General features: G+C 36.5%; 1 protein-coding gene across 1 annotated transcript; it reads right to left on the bottom strand.

Annotated features, from left to right (window-relative positions):
* Positions 1-1840: 1840 nt before the first annotated feature.
* Positions 1841-7558, bottom strand: LOC110312715 (zinc finger protein 883-like). Its single transcript, XM_029471545.1, is given in 4 exon segments — positions 1841-2547; positions 2550-3731; positions 4565-4691; positions 7529-7558. Coding segments are annotated over 4 exon segments (2046 nt in total).
* Between the last annotated feature and the right edge of the window lie 12237 nt (positions 7559-19795).

The raw sequence follows: 19795 nt of genomic DNA, 5'->3' as shown, positions 1-19795 counted from the left end.
AATCTCTATGAATGTGCTCTGAGTAGGAGAAAGTCTGGTTACCGTCTAAAAGCAATTAATTGGTGACACTTGAGAGACTGGCAGAGTTCTTAATGCAGCTTTGATTATCAGAAAAGGATCTAATCGCAGTCTCCCATTATAAAAGAGTTAATAATCACAGATATAATTTTAGGAATCCTTATAGGATCATCATTAAGATTTTAGTCATATATTTGTCTATATAGCATCACTACAAGATAGTACATCATCGTGGATCTGCAGAGATCTGCTCCAAAGGGATGTGCTACTACTTAGTGATAGTTATATATGTTTAATAGTAACAGGAAAAGCATATCAATAGCCTTGCTTAATGAGGGCTAACCTGTCACAGATTATATAGTAATCTGGGGCAGGCCACTTCAGGATGATCACCTGCTAGTTATTAGCTTTTACCATTATGGTTCTTGACATCTCAGTTATTCTCGGTGTTGGGGCAGATCTTGTGTCATCCTCACCTATGATCTTGGGCATATTAGAGGACCTGGGAGTCAAGAATCTTCTGGGGATTATGGGACTGGGTGCACAGCTACTGCCTAAGTTCTGCTCAGGGCACTGGCTCAGACTGAAGGGTCCATTTTAAATTTTCAAATGCATTCTTAGTTCTGAGATGCAGTCACAAATATTCCTCATACATTTCATTTTAATGTGCTCTCTGATATATTCTAAGAGATCAGCCAACAATAAACACTTTTCATATTCACTAGTTTTATGAGGTTTCTTTTCGGTATGAGTTCTGTAATGAGTTCTGAGATGGTCTTTGTTGCTTAAAGACTTCTTCACAATCACTCAATTTGTTGATCTTCTCTCCTGTATTTATTTCTGACAAGTTCTAAAATTGTCTTTCTTTTTAATAGATTGCATTGATCAGTTCATTTGTAAGGTTTTTCTCCTGTATGATTTCTCTGGGGAATACTAAGGTAGGATTCAGGGCAAAAGATTTGTCACATTAGCTACATTTGTAAGGTTGTTCTTCTGTATCAACACTCTGGTACCTTTTAGATGGTCATTCTCATGAATGGATTTGTCACATTCACAGAATTTGAAAATTTTCTTTCCTGAATCAATTCTCAGATGAATTTGAAGACACGTTTTAAAATAACATTTGTCATATTCTATTCATTAAATTTTAAGCTTTCACTTATGATTCTCTGCTGAGTTCTAATAGTCTTTCCTGATAAAGAACTTTCCATATTAATTTCATTTATAAGGTTTCTCTTCGTTATGTATTATCTGATGTTTTCTAAGATGGTCTTTAAAGGTAAAACGTTTGTCACATCCATTACATTTGTAAGGTTTCTCTGCTGTATGAGATGACTTTTCCAGGCATCTGACATTCACAGCATTTGCAATGTATCTTAGTTAGGGTCTTCCTGCTGTGAAACAGACACCTTAACAAAGGCAACTCTTATGAAGGACAAGATTTAATTAGGGCTGGATTACAAGTTTAAATGTTCAGTCCCTTGTTACCAAAGAAGGAGCATGGCAACACCTCGGTTGCACTTATTGTTCTGAAGGCAAACAGGAGAAGACTGGCTTCCAGGCAGCTATGTTGAGTGTATTAAATCTCACACCCATAGTGACACAACTAGTCCATAAGACCACAAGTACTTCAACATGGTGAAACATCCTAATATAAGCATATACAAACAATCAAATAGTGTTTCTCTCCTGTGTGAAGAGTTTGATGATATCTGAGACTGTCTTTCTAGTTAGAGAATTTGTCCCATTCACCTCATCTGTAATGATTCTCTCCTGTTTGATTTTTCTGATGTTTTCTAAGAGAGCTTTTACTGGAAGCTTTTTACTTTTCACATTCACTATATTTATAAGGCTTCTTTGTTGTATGAGTTCTTTCATGAATCATAAGATCATAATTACGGGTAATATATTTGTCACATTTACTGCATTTGTACAATATTTTCCCTGCATCAATTTCTTGATGACTTCTAAAACTGCCTTTATCAATAAAGCATTTATCATATTCACTAATTTTGTAAGGTTTCTTTTCTGTATGAATTCTTTCATGGCTTCTAATACTGCCCTTCTCAATAAACTACTTGTGACATTCTCTGCATTTGTACAGTTTATTTCATGTATGAATTCTCTGATGATGTATAAGGGTGCATTTGTACCTGAAGCATTTCTCACATTCTCTACATTTGTAAGGTTTCTCTCCTGTATGAATTCTCTGATGAACTGTAAGACGGCATTTCAGGGTAAAGGACTTGCCACATTCACTACATTTGTAAGGTTTCTCTCCCGTATGAATTCTCTGATGAGTTCTGAGACTTGCTTTCACAGTAAAGCATTTTTTGCATTCAATACATTTGTAAGGCTTTTCTCCTGTATGCATTCTCTGATGATTTCTAAGTTGATATTTCTTGGCAAAGCACTTGTCACATTCACTACATTTATAAGGTTTCTTACCTGTATGAATTATCTGATGACTTCTAAGACTGCCTTTCTCAGTAAAGCATTTTCCACATTCACTACATGTGTAAGGTTTTTATCTGTGTGAATTCTTTGATGAGTCCTAAGATTGCTTTTCTGGTTAAACCATTTGTCACATTCACTACATTTGTAAGGTTTCTCTCCTGTATGAATTTTCTGATGAATACTCAGACTGTCTTTGTGGGTAAAGCATTTTTCACATTCACTACATCTATAAGGTTTGTCTCCTGTATGAATTCTCTGATGAATATGAAGACTTCGTTTGTCGGCAAAGCATTTGTCACATGTACTACATTTATAAGGTTTCTCTCCTGCATGAATTCTCTGATGACTTCTAAGACTGCTTAACACAGTAAAGCATTTGTCACATTCAATACATTTGTAAGGTTTGTCTCCTGTATGTATTCTCAGATGAATAATAAGACTAGATTTTTGGATAAAGGATTTGTGACATTCAGTACACTGGTAAGGTCTCTCTCCTGTGTGATTTCTCTGATGAATTGTAAGTTGGTATTTCTGGGAAAAGTATTTCTCACATTCACTACATTTGTAAGGTTTCTCTCCTGTATGACTTCTCTGATGTTTTCTAATTTGTGAATAGCTAAAGGATTTGCCACAATCACTGCATTTATAAGTATTCCCACAAGGGTGAATTCTGTAGTATCTTTCGAAGCCTGATATATGATAAAAGCAGTTGCCACATTTGCAAGGACATTGTCCGTAATGAATTTTGTAATGTAGTTTGAGCTGTGACAAATGCAGAAAGGATTCACTATAGTGTCTACATTTATAGGTTTTCCCTCTAGTATGTGCTCTCTGATGTCTACTGACACCTGAGTACATGTTGAAGCATTTCCTACATTTCCTGCAATTGTGTGGTTTTTTTCCATTAGTGCCACTTTGTTTCAGCATGAGTTTATGTTTTGAGTCAAACAGATTTTTATGCTCTGTATCATTTGTGTCTTTCCCTCCTATATGGATTCTTCCATTTTGACTAATGATGGAAAACACATTCAGAAAGTTTACACAGTCTTTAAATTTGCAAGGTTCATCTCCAGTCTTCCCCATTTTTTTTCTGTTTAGGTTTGATTGTTGGGTTCTGGAAGGTGTACCTTGGGAAGACTGATGAATCATGTTGACAGGCTCATTACATTTGTAAGACTTTTCTTGGATAGTTACACGCTTGTGGACAATATGCTTTGTGCCTTGATTCAACACCTTCTCACAGTGAAGAAAATTCTCTGAAAAAAAAAGTGCAATTAGGGAAGAAAGAGATTAATGTATGAGTAAGGGATTCAACAATGAATTTTTTTTTTAAGTTCACAAAGAAAAAATAAATTAGCTATTCTAAAGGAAGAATGTCTTTTGTGCTTCACAATCATTAAATGGATGCTAAGAAGAACATAAAAATCTATATCAAAAAACTGAAAAATGACAGCCTTCTAATTCTCATTTAAACACTGTCCCTTGCTGAAGGTAGGAAAATCAGGTGATCAAGCAAAAGTAATTTTGAGATAGAAATTATATGAGTGATCATATTAACAAGGTCAGCTAGGAATTTATTATGTGATTCACATTGATATCACTGACATGGAACTCACTATATATATATATATATATATATATATATACACACATACACACTTACTTCTACTTCCAAAGTGCTCAGGAAAAGGTCATAGTGTAACAGTAACAGCAGTAAACATAGAGAGCACATACCAAATGTAAATAAATACATAAAAACAAAAGTCTCACAAAACAGATGCTGCTCTATTTAAAATAATTTGCATTTTAAAATTCAGAAATGGATGAATACTGAAATGTAATGGCAAAATTTTTAAATTCCAATTATTGTATATAAAACAATATCCCTCCTTTCTCTAAATGTGCAATATTCTTTGAACTTTAAAGTTTAGATTGAAAACTAGGTAAAGGGGTTAGAGAGACTATAAAGGATACAATACTGGTTATTATTCTTTATTCTGTAAGTCTCTAGACATTTCAGAGTTCTATCTACAAAAGATATGTAAATTAAAAGGAATAATTTAGAATTCTACAAGAAGAGTATACTCACCCAAAAAGAATAGATTACTGTAATTCTCCATCATCACATCTCTATACAGTGCCCTCTGAGAATAGCTGAGACATTCCCATTCGTCCACTGAGAACTCCACAGCCACATCCTTGAACGTTAAGAGACCCTATAATTGAAAATTAGAAATTTATCATGTGATGTCGGACAAACATGTTTCCTATTTAACAAAGATGCAAAGAATAAGATGATATAATTTGTGATAGGGAAGAGTCTTAGCAAATATTAAAGGACAAAAGTTTTATAGAAGGGCCATAGAGGTGCGTCAGAACTTAAGAATATTCTATAGGTAACATACAGAATGACATACTCTAGTGTACATACTCACATCTCTGCTCTTTAGGACTTGCTGATATTTTCTAAGACTAAGCAACAGACAAAGAACAGATTTACCTCCATCAATGCATTTGAAAATTTTGTTTGCAGATTGGATTCTATAATGTCTTTTAAAGTCCTCTAATATGTAATTTGTTTGTCAGAACCATCATGGCAGTATAAAACAGAATATGAAACCTGGTTCTATGAGATCTAATGCTCTCTTCTTATCTCAACATACAAGAAGAATAAAAAGCACATATGCAGAGTCAAGAAAATGTACCAAAATACATACAACAAAATTGAAATTTAATTTTATCAAGAGATGCTTCCTAATCTAGTCATAGACTTTAGTGTATTTTCTCTATGTGAAACAGGATAGCAATAGACTCACAATCAGCAAAGTTTTAAAGAATATATTGGTACACATTTGAGGTCTAGGTGCAGTAATATTCCTTGATGAATTAACAAAATCCAAAAGTCACATCAGACATGGTCAAGTAGTGATGAGCAACACTGTGTTTCAAAATTCTACAATGGGGTCTAAGTACAACGCTAAAAATGTTCTAGAAAATAGAAGTAAAAAAAGCAATGCAAAATTCTAATGGATAAAGGATTATCATAAAGGATAAAGGATATCATAAATTGTATTCTTCCATATATTGCTCAGTCAAGTCAGTATCCATGTATATGCAGATGCACATTCACAAGTGTTTTTCTAAATACATGATCACTCCTGAAAAGTATTTTTTTTTTTGCCAGATGAGATCTTCCTTCTTTTTTTTTAAATTATCTTTTTTTTTAATTTTTAATATTTTTATTACATATTTTCCTCAATTACATTTCCAATGCTATCCCAAAAGTCCCCCATAGCGCCCCCCACTTCCCTACCCACCCATTCCCATTCTTTTGGCCCTGGCATTCCCCTATATTGGGGCATATAAAGTTTGCAAGTCCAATGGGCCTCTCTTTCCATTGATGGCCGACTAGGCCATCTTTCGATACATATGCAGCTAGAGACAAGAGCTCCGGGGTTCTGGTTAGTACATCATGTTGTTCCAACAATAGGGTTGCAGATCCCTTTAGCTCCTTGGGTACTTTCTCTAGCTTCTCCATTGGGAGCCCTGTGATACATCCAATAGCTGACTGTGAACATCCACTCCTGTGTTTGCTAGGCCCCGGCATAGTCTCACAAGAGACAGCTATATTTGGGTCCTTTCAGCAAAATCTTGCTAGTGTATGCAATGGTGTCAGCGTTTAGAAGCTGATTATGGGATGGATCCCTGGATACGGCAGTCTCTAAATGGTCCATCCTTTCATCACAGCTACGAACTTTGTCTCTGTAACTCCTTCCCTGGGTGTTTTGTTCCCAATTCTAAGAAGGGGCACAGTGTCCACACTTTGGTCTTCATTCTTCTTGAGTTTCATGCGTTTATCAAATTGTATCTTATATCTTGGGTATCCTAAGTTTTGGGCTAATATCCACTTATCAGTGAATACATATTGTGTGAGTTCTTTTGTGATTGTGTTACTTCACTCAAGATGATGCCCTCCAGGTCCATCCATTTGGCTAGGAATTTCATAAATTCATTCTTTTTAATAGCTGAGTAGTACTCCATTGTGTAAATGTACCATAATTTCTGTATCCATTCCTCTGTTGAGGGACATCTGGGTTCTTTCCAGCTTCTGGCTATTATAAATAGGGCTGCTATGAACATAGTGGAGCATGTGTCCTTTTTACCGGTTGGGACATCTTCTGGATATATGCCCAGGAGAGGTATTGCTGGATCCTCCGGTAGTACTATGTCCAATTTTCTGAGGAACCGCCAGACTGATTTCCAGAGTGGTTGTACAAGCTTGCAATCCCACTAACAATGGAGGAGTCTGCTTGTGGACGTTGTACATCGTGGTGCGCACTAGGCTCCGCACCACGATGTACAACGTCCACAAGCAGTTATTTGACTTTCTGGAGTCCACCTTCTTGAGTTCTTTATATATATTGGATATTAGTCCCTTATCTGATTTAGGATAGGTGAAGATCCTTTCCCAATCTGTTGGTGTTTTTTTTGTCTTATTGATGGTGTCTTTAGCCTTGCAGAAGCTTTCCAGTTTCATGAGGTCCCACTTGTCAATTCTCGATCTTACAGCACAAGCCATTACTGTTCTATTCAGGAATTTTTCCCCTGTGCCCATATCTTCAAGGCTTTTCCCCACTTTCTCCTCTATAAGTTTCAGTGTCTCTGGTTTTATGTGAAGTTCCTTGATCCACTTAGACTTGACCTTAGTACAAGGAGATAGGAATGGTCCTTCTTTACTAATATAAAAAGATACATGTCTGTTTGATGTCAAAGTTGGACAACACTATATTCGTTGAGTGACACATACAACAGATTCCCCTTCTAGATTGCATGTCCTAAGTGTAAGGAAATTTATGTCCTCTTGCTCTAATATTGAGGGAAAATATACTACAATATGACTGTGCTACGGTAATTTTGCTTATCAGAAATGAAAATGGGGATCAATCAGAGAACAGAAATACTTTAGATAACATTACCAGATGTAGAAAATGAAGGTTTTGAGTAGCTTCAATAAGATATACAATTTTTAAAGAAATGTGGATATGAAACTAACCTGGGGCACATATAGCAGAGAAGCAGTCATTCTTCTTGTTGCTCTGCTCTGAGTTTCTGTCTTAGGAACAAAGACTGGAATTCCTGACAAAATATCACAGATTCAAAATTAATAAAACTCCCCATGGACAATGCCAAAACATTGTTGTGCAAACTAAAATGATCAGGAATCTCAAGAAACATTGTCACAGATAGGATAGCATGGAATGATATATTGGTGGAATATGTAAGAACAGTTTGAATTATGAATAAATGACACCCAGTCTACCCACAAAAAAACTGCCTCAAGCCATACATGAAATACAACAGGGATGATTGGGATAAACTTTTGCATAAGGAGGGAAAGGACAGAAAGTAACGAGGGTAACCATGCAAGCTCTCTTGGGAGTTCAAGGTAGAAAGTCCACACTTCAAATTATAAGTGGTAGAATAGTGAGGTACAAAGCATGGATGAAAGTAAATTCCCAGGAGCTTTGTAATGGCCATAATAGCAAAGAAAACAAAAAAGCAAATACTGTATTAGAATGTTATATTGTAAAGATTCTAACAACCAAGATGAGTGAAAAAAAATCAGGATAATTACTAGTTATTGCAATTGAAAATTCACTCACAACATTAGGATATAGAAAACAGAAGTTTGAGAGTCAAGAAAAATGTCATGAATTTACAGTATATAAAATTCCATACAGAGAATAGCAATGCATAAATTTTCAAGGGAAATAATCACGACATTTTAAAGGGCATATGTCTTCATGACCCTTACTTCTGACATACAAGCTGAGTAATGTCATATTTAGCAGGAAACCCATCAATACTTCCTACTCCAGTGATGCTGTGTTTTAATTTCAGAAATATTAAATATTGTAACAAAATGTGTTCCATGACTTAATTCTGATCCTGTCTATAACTGGAAAGTTATATTTCTCATTCATGGATGTTGAATAAGAAGTCATACTGGGATGTAAAGAATAACCTCTTTTTACATGCATCCACTGTGAAGTGCAGGGCTTCTATATTAAAATCCAGAAGTCACAGTTCCTCAAATACTCTGCTACTTCTGAATAGATATCTTTTTGCACTATTGAGACTTCCACGCAAAGGTCACAATCAATCATTTTATCAAGACCTGCTTCAAATACCTATGTATTGCGTTCAGACACTGGGACTCCTGATTAGTAGGAGACCACAGCAGTCTCTTCTACTACTTTCTGGGATAATTTGCCAGACAGATTCTGCTGTTCTCACATCTAAGTGCTCTAACAACATACATCTATATTCCAACTGTCTTCTATTCTTTAATAGCAGCAGAGGTTTAGAAAATACAATAGTTATAGATACTACCCCACATTTTAAAGTCGGCAGAGAACAGAGTGATACATTTTAAAGCCCCAAAAGAAAGTAATTTTCAACTGTAACAGTACATTCAGAAAAGGTGACTGGTAAAATTGATTTTTAGGAAGTGTATTGGAATGCAGTCAAAAAATAAGACATGTTTTCATACAAGGATCTACCTACACTCTAAACAGATGAAAAAATGCACAAAAGAATCAGACATGAATTATCCATGAGGACAAAGGTAGTAATAAATTTCATGTGAGGAATAATGAATATGAGAGAACTGGAAAGGAATCATCAAGTCAAACAGAAGGAAGCATTATCCCAAATAAGGAAAGTAAAACAATATGAACCATAATTCAGCAGCCACAATGACTAAAAACCTTCTCGATTAAAAACCCTAAGAAATATAACCTCAGTAAGAACAGCATTTCACCCACCTATATTCAAAAAGACTTTGCCACATGTAAGTCTCAATAGTGCCGAAAGATGTCTATTCAGAAGTAGCAGAGTATTTGAGGAACTGTGATTTCTGAATTTTAATGTAGAATTCCCTAGTAGGAGTTTTAACAGATTAAACACATGTCTGCAAAATAGTGTATTTCTCAATCTTGGTTTCTACTTCAGAAAGAAGAAAAATGTACATTATTGAAATGACACTGTACCAAGACAAAAGGCCACATTCTTCTAAACTGTACTTAATATAGCTTTAACTTAGCAACAGGGGGATGGTATAACAAATAATGATTAGGAGGACAAGCTGTTCTTCCAGAGGACAGGGCTTCTATACCAACAAACAAATGGCAGCTCAAAATGATAACTCTGCTTCCAAGATACTCCATGCCCACTTCTAACCTCTGTATACATAGTACATGGGTGGTACACACACATTCATGAAGAACAAATATTCGTACACATGTAATAATACTACTAATAATAAATGAAGTAGGTACAAAAAATTTGGAAAAAGTGGTGAAGCACAGAGATATCCAATTCTACTTTTCAAAGATGGTGTGATTTCATACATATCCAGAAAACACCAGCAGAATCAGTTGTGATTGAGAAAAATGCCTTCTTAATATTGATGTAGAGAGGTTTCAAAAACTTGAATCATCAGATTTCTATATAAGTTAGGATAATATCCCAGTGACTATAGCTTATAAGACTTCAAGAGCCCTCCAAAATGTTTATAAATATGTCCATATTGCTTGGTCTTGAGGGACTCAGAAAGTAGAATCCAAAAGATATTCAATCTCACACTAGCTGGCTAGAGTACGTAACAAAAAGAAAGCAAATTAGTGGTTGGAAAGATGATGCAGTGGGGAAGAGCAGTTACAGAAATTCTAGAGTACTTGGGTTTGAATACTAACACCAATATCCTGGCTCACAACCATTTTTCATTTTACTGTCAGATAATCTAATGCTCCATGTGATCTCACAGGAAGCAGACACGTGTTTTCAATAGAAATACATTAGGCCAAAACAGCCATACACATAAAAGAAAATAAAATAACAAAACAAAAAGAAATATAGCGAAGTATGGGGATGGATTATTCTGAAATCATCATTCTGCATGCAAGCCAGGAATGACTGTTATTTGTTCTTATACTTGTCTAAGACCAGACAAGTTGTTTTTGACCAGAATACAAAAATAATCAGAAAACAAAAACAAAGATCTGGAAAGGCAAAGTACATCCTTATGTTAACCCCTGATGGGAATGGAAAGTTGTGCAAATCGAAAAATTGTCTATTTGGAGATTCGCAGAAATTACAAATGATCTGATCCTAGCCATCTTTAGTACTAAGAGATACAAGACTGTTTTAATATTTATAGATATATCAATGTAAGACAGATAATATCTAGAGACTGACACAAGGGATATGCTCATATGTACAGAACTATACAAGGCCTACAGAAAAACTTAAGGTTTGCTCATTATCACATTTTCCCAAATCTCAGAATAGGAGGAACATATACCTAAGGAGAAGGTATAATGTTAAATCTTAACATTTTACAAAATAAGCAAAACTGAGAGGAATCCAATCTCCTCAGGAAGGAGATATGGGTGTTCACTATGTTCACAATAACTTCATATATTGGACCGATACTTACTGAGGTTTAGCATCAAAGCAAAAAGGCTTAATGCAAAAGGACAAGGAGATGCACGAGAACAACTGTGCCAAATTATAAGATATATAATTCCCAACTTCAAAAATTATAAAAGGTTCCATGAGAAAGGTCAGATCTGATAATCCTTAACACAAGCCATAAATCCCGAGCTCAAAATAACTTGGTGTTTTATATATCAACAAAATGAGGGTGAAAACACAGCAGACCACTAAAACAAGTCATAGTATTTTTAAGTATCACATATGCATTGTTCATAGCATCCCTAGAGCAAAATTATGTTATTCCAGCTACAGAGGGAGAATAATCACCAGTGACCTTAGCCAAATGTGGACCCAGAGTACCAAATTACCATGTTGCCTGGTATGATCTATCTGTAAACTGATGTAGCATTGACCATGACAGGTACCAGGAAAGAACAGTAATAGGCTGTTTAATGTCCTAATTTGTCTTCTCTAAAACTAATGGTTTATAAGAAAAAACTTTCTCAGCCATTCAATATTCCTCAGTTGAGAATTTTTGTTCAGCTCTGTACCCCATTTTTAATGGGGTTATTTGAATTTCTGGAGTCCAGCTTCTTGAGCTCTTTGTATATATTGGATATTAGTCCCCTATCAGATTTAGGATTGGTAAAAAATACTTTCCCAATCCGTTGGTGGCCTTTTAGTCTTATTGACAGTGTCTTTTGCCTTACAGAAGCTTTGCAATTTTATGAGGTCCCATTTGTCAATTTTTGATCTTACAGCACAAGCCATTGCTGTTCTGTTTAGGAATTTTTCCCCTATGCCCATATCTTTGAGGTTTTTCCCCACTTTCTCCTTTATAAATTTCAGTGTCTCTGATTTTATGTGGAGGTCTTCGATTTACATAGACTTGAGCTTTGTACAAGGAGATAAGAATAGATCAATTCACATTCTTCTATGTGATAACTGCCAGTTGTGAAAATGCTGTCTTTTTCCCACTGGATGGTTTTAGCTCCCTTGTCAAAGATCAAGAGACCATAGGTGTGTGGATTCATTTCTGGATTTCCAATTCTATTACATTCTACCTGTCTGTCGCTGTACCAGAACCATGCAATTTTTATCACAATTGCTCTGTAGTACAGCTTAATGTCATACATGGTGATTCCACCAGAGGTTCTTTTATTGTTTTTTTTTTGATTTTTAATATTTTTATTACATATTTTCCTCAATTACATTTCCAATGCTATCCCAAAAGTCCCCCATAGCGCCCCCCACTTCTTTTATTGTTGATAATAGTTTTTGCTATACTAGGTTTTTTATTATTCCAGATGAATTTGCAAATTGCCCTTTTTAATTCAGTGAGGAATTGAGTTGGAATTTTGATGGGATTGTATTGAATCTCTAGATTGCTTTTGGCAGGATAGCCATTTTGACTATATTAATCCTGCCAATCGATGAGCATGGGAGATCTTTCCATCTTCTGAGATCTTTAATTTCTTTCTTCAGAGACTTGAAGTTCTTCTTATCATAAAGATCTTCCACTTCCGTAGTTAGAGTCACACCAAGGTATTTTATATTATTTGTGACTATTGTGAAGGGTGTTGTTTCCATAATTTCTTTCTCAGCCTGTTTATCCTTTGTGTAGAGAAAGGCCATTGATTTGTTTGAGTTAATTTTATATCCAGCTACTGCACTGAAGCTGTTTAGAATTCTTAACTGAGGAATACTAAATGGCTGAGAAGCATCTGAAAAAATGTTCAACATCCTTAATCATCAGAGAAATGCAAATCAAAACAACCTTGAGATTCCACTTCACACCAGTCAGAATGGCTAAGATCAAAAATTCAGGTGACAGCAGATGCTGGAGAGGATGTGGAGAAAGAGGAACACTCCTCCATTGCTGGTGGGATTGCAAGCTTGTACAACCACTCTGGAAATCAGTCTGGTGGTTCCTCAGAAAATTGGACATAGTACTACCGGAGGATCCAGCAATACCTCTCCTGGGCATATACCCAGAAGATGTTCCAACTGGTAATAAGAACATATGCTCCACTATGTTCATAGCAGCCTTATTTATAATAGCCAGAAGCTGGAAAGATCATAGATGTCCCTCAACCGAGGAATGGATACAGAAAATGTGTTACATTTACATAATGGAGTACTACTCAGCTATTAAAAACAATGAATTTATGAAATTCTTGGGCCAATGGATGGATCTGGAGGATATCATCCTTAGTGAGGTAACCCAATCACAAAAGAGTTCATTAGATATGCTGGGCTAATATCCACTTATCAGTGGATATTAGCCCAGAAATTTAGAATACCCAAGATACATTTTGCAAAACACAAGAAAATCAAGAAAAAGGAAGACCTACGTGTGGATACTTTATTCCTCCTTAGAATAGGGAACAAAACACCCATGAAAGTAGTTACAGAGACAAAGTTTGGAGCTAAGACTAAAGGATGGACTATCCAGAGACTACCCCACCCGGGGATCCATCCCATAATCAGCCACCAAACCCAGTCACTATTGCATATGCCAGCAAGATTTTGCTGAAGGCACTCTGATATAGCTGTCTCATATGAGGCTATGCCAGTGCCTGGCAAATACAGAAGTGGATGCTCACAGCCATCTCGTGTCTCTAGCTGCATATGTAGCAGAAGATGGCCTAGTTGGCCATCATTGGGAAGAGAGGCCCCTTGGTATTGCAAACTTTATTTGCCCCAGTACAGGGGAATGCCAGGGCTAAGAAGTGGGAGTGGGTGGGTAGGGAAGCAGGGCGGGGGGAGGGTAGAGGGAACTTTTGGGATAGCATTTGAAATGTAAATAAAAAAATATCTAATAAAGAAAAAAGAAAAAAGAAAAAAACGTTTTGCATACGAGAGTTTTCAGCAAAGTGTATAACACAAACTTAAGATAGTTCATCAGAATCTATACCACTTTGGATACCTAGAAAGTGGAGAAGGTTTGGAAGTGGTGACAGAAGTATATTAAACACTCTGTTTAACTGAACAGATTTTATATATACATTGGCTGATCCTGTGTTTCAGCCTTGCACAAAAAAGTTCTTTCTTGGATCACAGCTACATATTTACTTCCCTGGTTTCCAAAAACATTGCAGTAGTGTAAAATCAGTTTTTTATATAATGAAATGCTTTCTGTTTAAATTTTTGGCAAACTCCTGAGGACAAATATGTACAATTCATTGGAATCCTGGCCTACAGGTTAAACAGATTAGAGTAGGCCACTGACTCACAACCCTTTGCTACATGTACAAATACTCACAGTTGGTTTACCTAGTTCTGTTCAGAACATAACCTCGTGCTGCTTTCAGCCTGTCTCATAGAACATGTCCATGCAATGGCCAACAGTTATTTCAGGGACTCATGACACATGGGGAATGAGTGAGTGCTCACTGTATAACCATGAAGAAGAAATCTATATGGGCTGGTTTAAACCCCAGGAAATGCCGGGAGTTGGTGGTGCATGCCTTTAATCCCAGTACTTGGGAGGCAGAGGCAGGTAGATTTCTGAGTTTGAGGCCAGCCTGGTCTACAGAGTGAGTTCTAGGACAGCCAGGGCTACACAGAGGAAACCCTGCCTCAAAAAAAGAAACAAAAACAAAACCAAAAAACAAACAAACAAACAAAAACAAAAACAAAACAAAAAACCCAGGAAACAACACAAGTGGGCACAAATATTGGGTTAGCAGAACAATAGGGAGGTTATCTATGGAACACATAATACACTACAGAATTTTCTTGTAAATACTCAGGAGAAAACTAATTCTACAAGGAAGAACATGGAATACACAGAGCATCCCCAGCTACATAGGGCAGAGCCTGGATTATCCCAACTGTGACTCGAGATATATACAGAACCAAATGATCCAGAACATGGAACTGTCAGCATGATAGATATACAGGCAATATAGCAGGAGACACCGAAAAACAACCATAATAATGAACATGTGAATTTCACTAAACTACCACAAGTATGTTACCTAACAGGTAATCTCGTCAACCAAAGGTCACAGTAAAAGTATATATTCAGATAAAGAAAATATAAATGTGACTTATTTCCGAGTATCTAATGATTCACAATCTGTGATTCCTAGAAGAGTTAGCTGATAAAAAGAATGAGCAGTTTAAAACATACAAAAGTGTAAAAATCAAAATTATGAAAAAAACCCCACAGAGCAGATATACCATGTTGCTTTTCATGGTATGATATAGTACACGGAATGTGTAAAACATAAACAAAATGGGAAGGATGCAATTAAATAATGAGTTCAATGTAGAAAGAAACATATGATTTGAAAAGATTGTGCTAAATTAAAAGACAGTTCCTATGGATAAATAAGCATAAATTTAAAATGCTCCATACTGTACAGCATGAAAAAATGCCCACCTAATATGCAGTGAAATACTCTCTCTGCTATGTAGTGTCCACACTCAAGGTTCTCTAGAACAATAAATCCTGCAGACAAAAGATAGAAAATACAGCCAGTATGTCAGTTTAATCCAAGTTATTTTCGCCACCATGCTGGCCAGTGCACAACTATTTCAACAGAGAAGTAACAATCTATATGAGATTTAACTATATTACATATGTGGTTCAGTTTGAAATGAGTAATTACAGTACATTATCATAAAAAAGGAATTAATCATTGACCAACATGCATGTGAATAGAAAAATGAATAGGATATTGAAGAATACATATGTGACATCTAAACACTGACAGCCTTCATGTTTTCATTCAAATAAAGGAAAGCCATTGAAAATAGACTTTTTCTGAGGTAGGAATTCTAAACAAGCCATTTTAGCAGGAATGGGGAATTTCTGCAAAGTATAAGAAAATGCTGAGTCTATATGAAAATTTGAGAAACTACTGAATTAAAAAATTTTTTTCAGAAGAGCAAACCAAGGTTTTGAAATCCATTAAAATTATAGCAATGGAAAAAAAATAAAATTGGCTTGAAGAAAGGCCACAAGTTTTATCAATAATAAGTCATTAAAATAGATTTAAAACACTTCTGAGATACTATGAAATTCTTATTGAAGTTCTGAGGACATTATTTTAGGAAATGAAAAGAATAAAATCTATAGAAACTACGAGTACTCTCAAAGGTAGGAAGTCCAGAAAATAAACCTAGAGATACAAATTTTCCTGATTTTACAAAAGGCTAAACTTAATGAAATTCATTTGTTTTGATATGAAGACAAAATACAGTTGAAAAGAATGGGAGTGTCATTATTATCACGAACAGTAATAAATAATACATTTTAGAAGACTCTAGAACAGTTTTTCCCAACCTGTGAGGTTTGATCCTTGGAGCGAGTTGTGGGCTGAGTGACCCTTTCACAGGGATTTTCTAAGACCATTGGAAAACACACATTTCCAGTGGTGTTGAGAACTGAAACATCGCTCCTCTGTTCATTTCCAGTATGGTCTGCTCATATGCAGACATATACACATATACATACCCGGAACTGAAATAAAGGTTGCAGGACTAAAGTGGTACAGCCTTAGAAAGATTGAGAATGATGGCCTCTTTTATTGCTCTGTTTGGTTGGCTCATCCATCCTAGATATGATGTTTTTTTCTTTTATCATATATGTTATTTTGCTATGCTTTGTAACTAGCTATCAGAAGCCTGTTCATTTACAATGAGATACAGAAAGGGCACAAATCTCAATGGGGGAGGAGGTGGGTCACAACTGGGAGAAGCAGAAGGATGGAAAAATATATTCAGATTTTATTGTATGAGATGAGAATGTAGATTAAGTAAAGGTGAAAATTAAAAAATAGTGGTGACTTTGCAGATATGAATAGATGATGGAAATGGAAATAAGAATTTTATCCTGTATTGTACAGGTATACCTAGTCTAATTACAACTGCATAGGAAAGAACATAGCAGTTTATGTTGGGTCATATGAAAATAATAAGAAAGTTTTCAGACATTAGTCAGCACAGTGTGGTTAAATGAAGAAAACAAAAGGAATGCATGAACCTGGTTTATATTTTAGTACATAAATGCACTCACACAAGAAGACCAGTCATTACAGTGTCTTATATTCTGTCTAGTAAAAGATCTCTGTCTACCAAGGTAAATTCAAAGAATAAAGTAATTGTTCAGTCTGTGAGGCTGGATGTTCCAATAGCTGTAGTATATATTGCAATCCCAAAGAACCTGGCTTTAATGACAGTGAATGAATAAACTTTCTAGCCACAGCAAGACAAATAGGAAGAAGTGGATATATTCCCACACCAAAAGAACTGAATTAATATTCTGTACATAGTTGAATCAAGAAAAATTCCTCACATAAGTGTGCAGTCATTTAGGTTAGAGTTAATTCCAATAGTACTCATCTTGACAACCAAAAATAGCAATTACAACCTACAATAGAGACTTGTTTTCTAGTTTACAAAGTATTAAATTTTAATGTGCCTCTATTGTGGCATCTCTATATCAATGATGATGAAGCAAAGTTATGAGTCAGGGAATTTAGGTAGTTGGCAAATGATCACTAACCACCAGGGGACTCCAAACATCTGTACAGACTCCTGATGTCAGGATTAGTTGTTACCTGAATCAAAGCTCCTCTTCCTGCAGATGCTTCACAGAAAAATAGAAAGGCCAGAGCCAGAGAATAGGGAAGAATGCAGTGAAAATACATTTGGGTTGAATAAGCATTTGTGTTCATCTGCACAACTAATTCCTGATGGGATTGGAACCAATGACATTTTATCAAGGTTGAGTGAGAAAAGGGTCCTCTAAGTTTTGGACCTTCCCTAAATGTCTACTGACAGTTCACAGCAGAATGTGAAAGGTGTCACTTTTTCAGATATAGAGCCAATAAGGAGTTTCCCAGAATTCAGTAAGTAACCTCCAACCCATGCTCAGATAGGTAACTATAGTTTAATGTCCCATTCAAAGAAAAGATATGAAAGAAGAGGACTGGATACACTTTAATGTCTGCAATTGCATTCTGCATTATGTCTATATACCCTTTTAATTGAGTTAATATCAGGTCCAGTATCATAGAGTCACATGTCTGCCCTTTTTAGCAGGTTTCCTAATGCTGCCCCATAGTATTAACACACCATATACTCACCCTTCCAATAAGAGATTGGAAATTCTACAGTTCAACTACAAAAAGAAAACACGGATCAAGGAAAAAAATAAAGATGCACCTTTACTTGTTTACCTACGTAGGGAGAAGGGCATAGCATTACCAGACCCCACTACTCAGTTACATATTCAGGTGTTTCTCTCAGTCATTCTTTTCTGGTTGTGTCAACCTGTCCTGTATCCTTATTTGGAAGAGATTTTCCAGCCACGGGGGGGGCCTCTATTTCTCTTGCTTTCCTTCATTCACCTGACCCCAAGCTTGCCAATAGACCCTTTCCTCCTCTGGCCACTCAGCATACTGGTTACAACATAACATTTCCTTGACATCCTACCAAGGTGGAACCTCCAAGTGGGATGTTATAAAAGTCTGCAGAACAAAAAACACTTTATGTTTACATACTATTTGAGTTTGTGGTAATTTTTCAGTGAATCATGGACCATTACACCAGCCCTAAAACTCCTCTGACCTTGGAAGTTGTAGGGCTGCTAGGTTGTGGTTCCAGCCACTGTGCTGCTGACTGCTGACTCTCTCAAGATACCAGACTGGAAAGTTCTTCTCGGGAGACATTTCAGAGTTCTAGAAAGAACAATGCCAGGGTAACCAACACCTTGTTAGGGACCACATGGCTGCCCCAGTACAAAAGGGGGTGGATATTTCTGTCTCTCAGGTCTAGATCATTAGAACCGCTCTCCTAGACCCTCCCACTACACCCAGCCCATTTCTGATCATGTGGTTACTCTAAACACTTTCAAGCCAGGAACTTTTCCTTCCTTAATTTCTCTGTAGAGTCTACCCAGCTTTTTTCTTTTCTCTGTCACTCTCCAGATCCTGTGAGTATCCTCACCCTGTGAAAAACAGGATCAGCTCAAGCTCATTTCCCATCCCCCCAACTCCTCAGGACTAAGAGATTCCAGGGTCACCAGGCTGCAGTTCTTCCATCTATGTTGGTGAATCACTTTCCCAGGACTGCAACCAGGTAACAGTCCCTGATTTTCTGAACTGTCTCTAGCTCCTTCATTGGGTACCCTGTGCTCCATCTAATGGATGACTGTGAGCATCCATTTCTGTATTAGTCAGGCACTGGCAGAGCCTCTCAGGAGACAGCTATATCAGGTCAGCAAACTTTTATTGGCATCTGCAATAGTGTCTGGGTTTGGTGGTTGTTTATGGGATATATCCCCGGGTGGGGCAGTTTCTGGGTGGTCATGCCTTCAGTCTCTCCTCCAAACTTTGTTTCTGTTACTCCTTCCATGGGTATTTTGTTCCCCCTTCTAAGAAGGATCAAAGTGTCCAGACTTTGCTCTTCCTTCTTATTGAGTTTCATGTGTTTTGAAAATTTTATCTTGGATATTCTAAGTTTCTGGGCTAAAATCCACTTATCAGTGAGAGCATATCATATGAGTTCTTTTGTGATTGGGTTACTTCACTCAGGATGATACCCTTACACTCCAGATCCATCCATTTGCCTAGGAATTTCATAAATTCATTGTTTTTAATAGCTGAGTAGTACTCCATTGTGTAAATATACCACATTTTCTGTATCCATTCCTCTGTTGAGGGATGTTGGGTTCTTTCCAGCTTCTTGCTATTATAAATGAGGATGCTAATCCGGGCGTGGTGGCGCACGCCTTTAATCCCAGCACTCGGGAGGCAGAGGCAGGTGGATTTCTGAGTTCGAGGCCAGCCTGGTCTACAAAGTGAGT

This window comes from Mus caroli, chromosome 17 (assembly GCF_900094665.2).
Source record: "Mus caroli chromosome 17, CAROLI_EIJ_v1.1, whole genome shotgun sequence".
In the NCBI taxonomy this organism is placed as follows: Eukaryota; Metazoa; Chordata; class Mammalia; order Rodentia; family Muridae; genus Mus; species Mus caroli.
The sequence above is the reverse complement of the archived record's forward strand: the minus strand, read 5'-3'. Positions and strand labels throughout refer to the sequence as shown.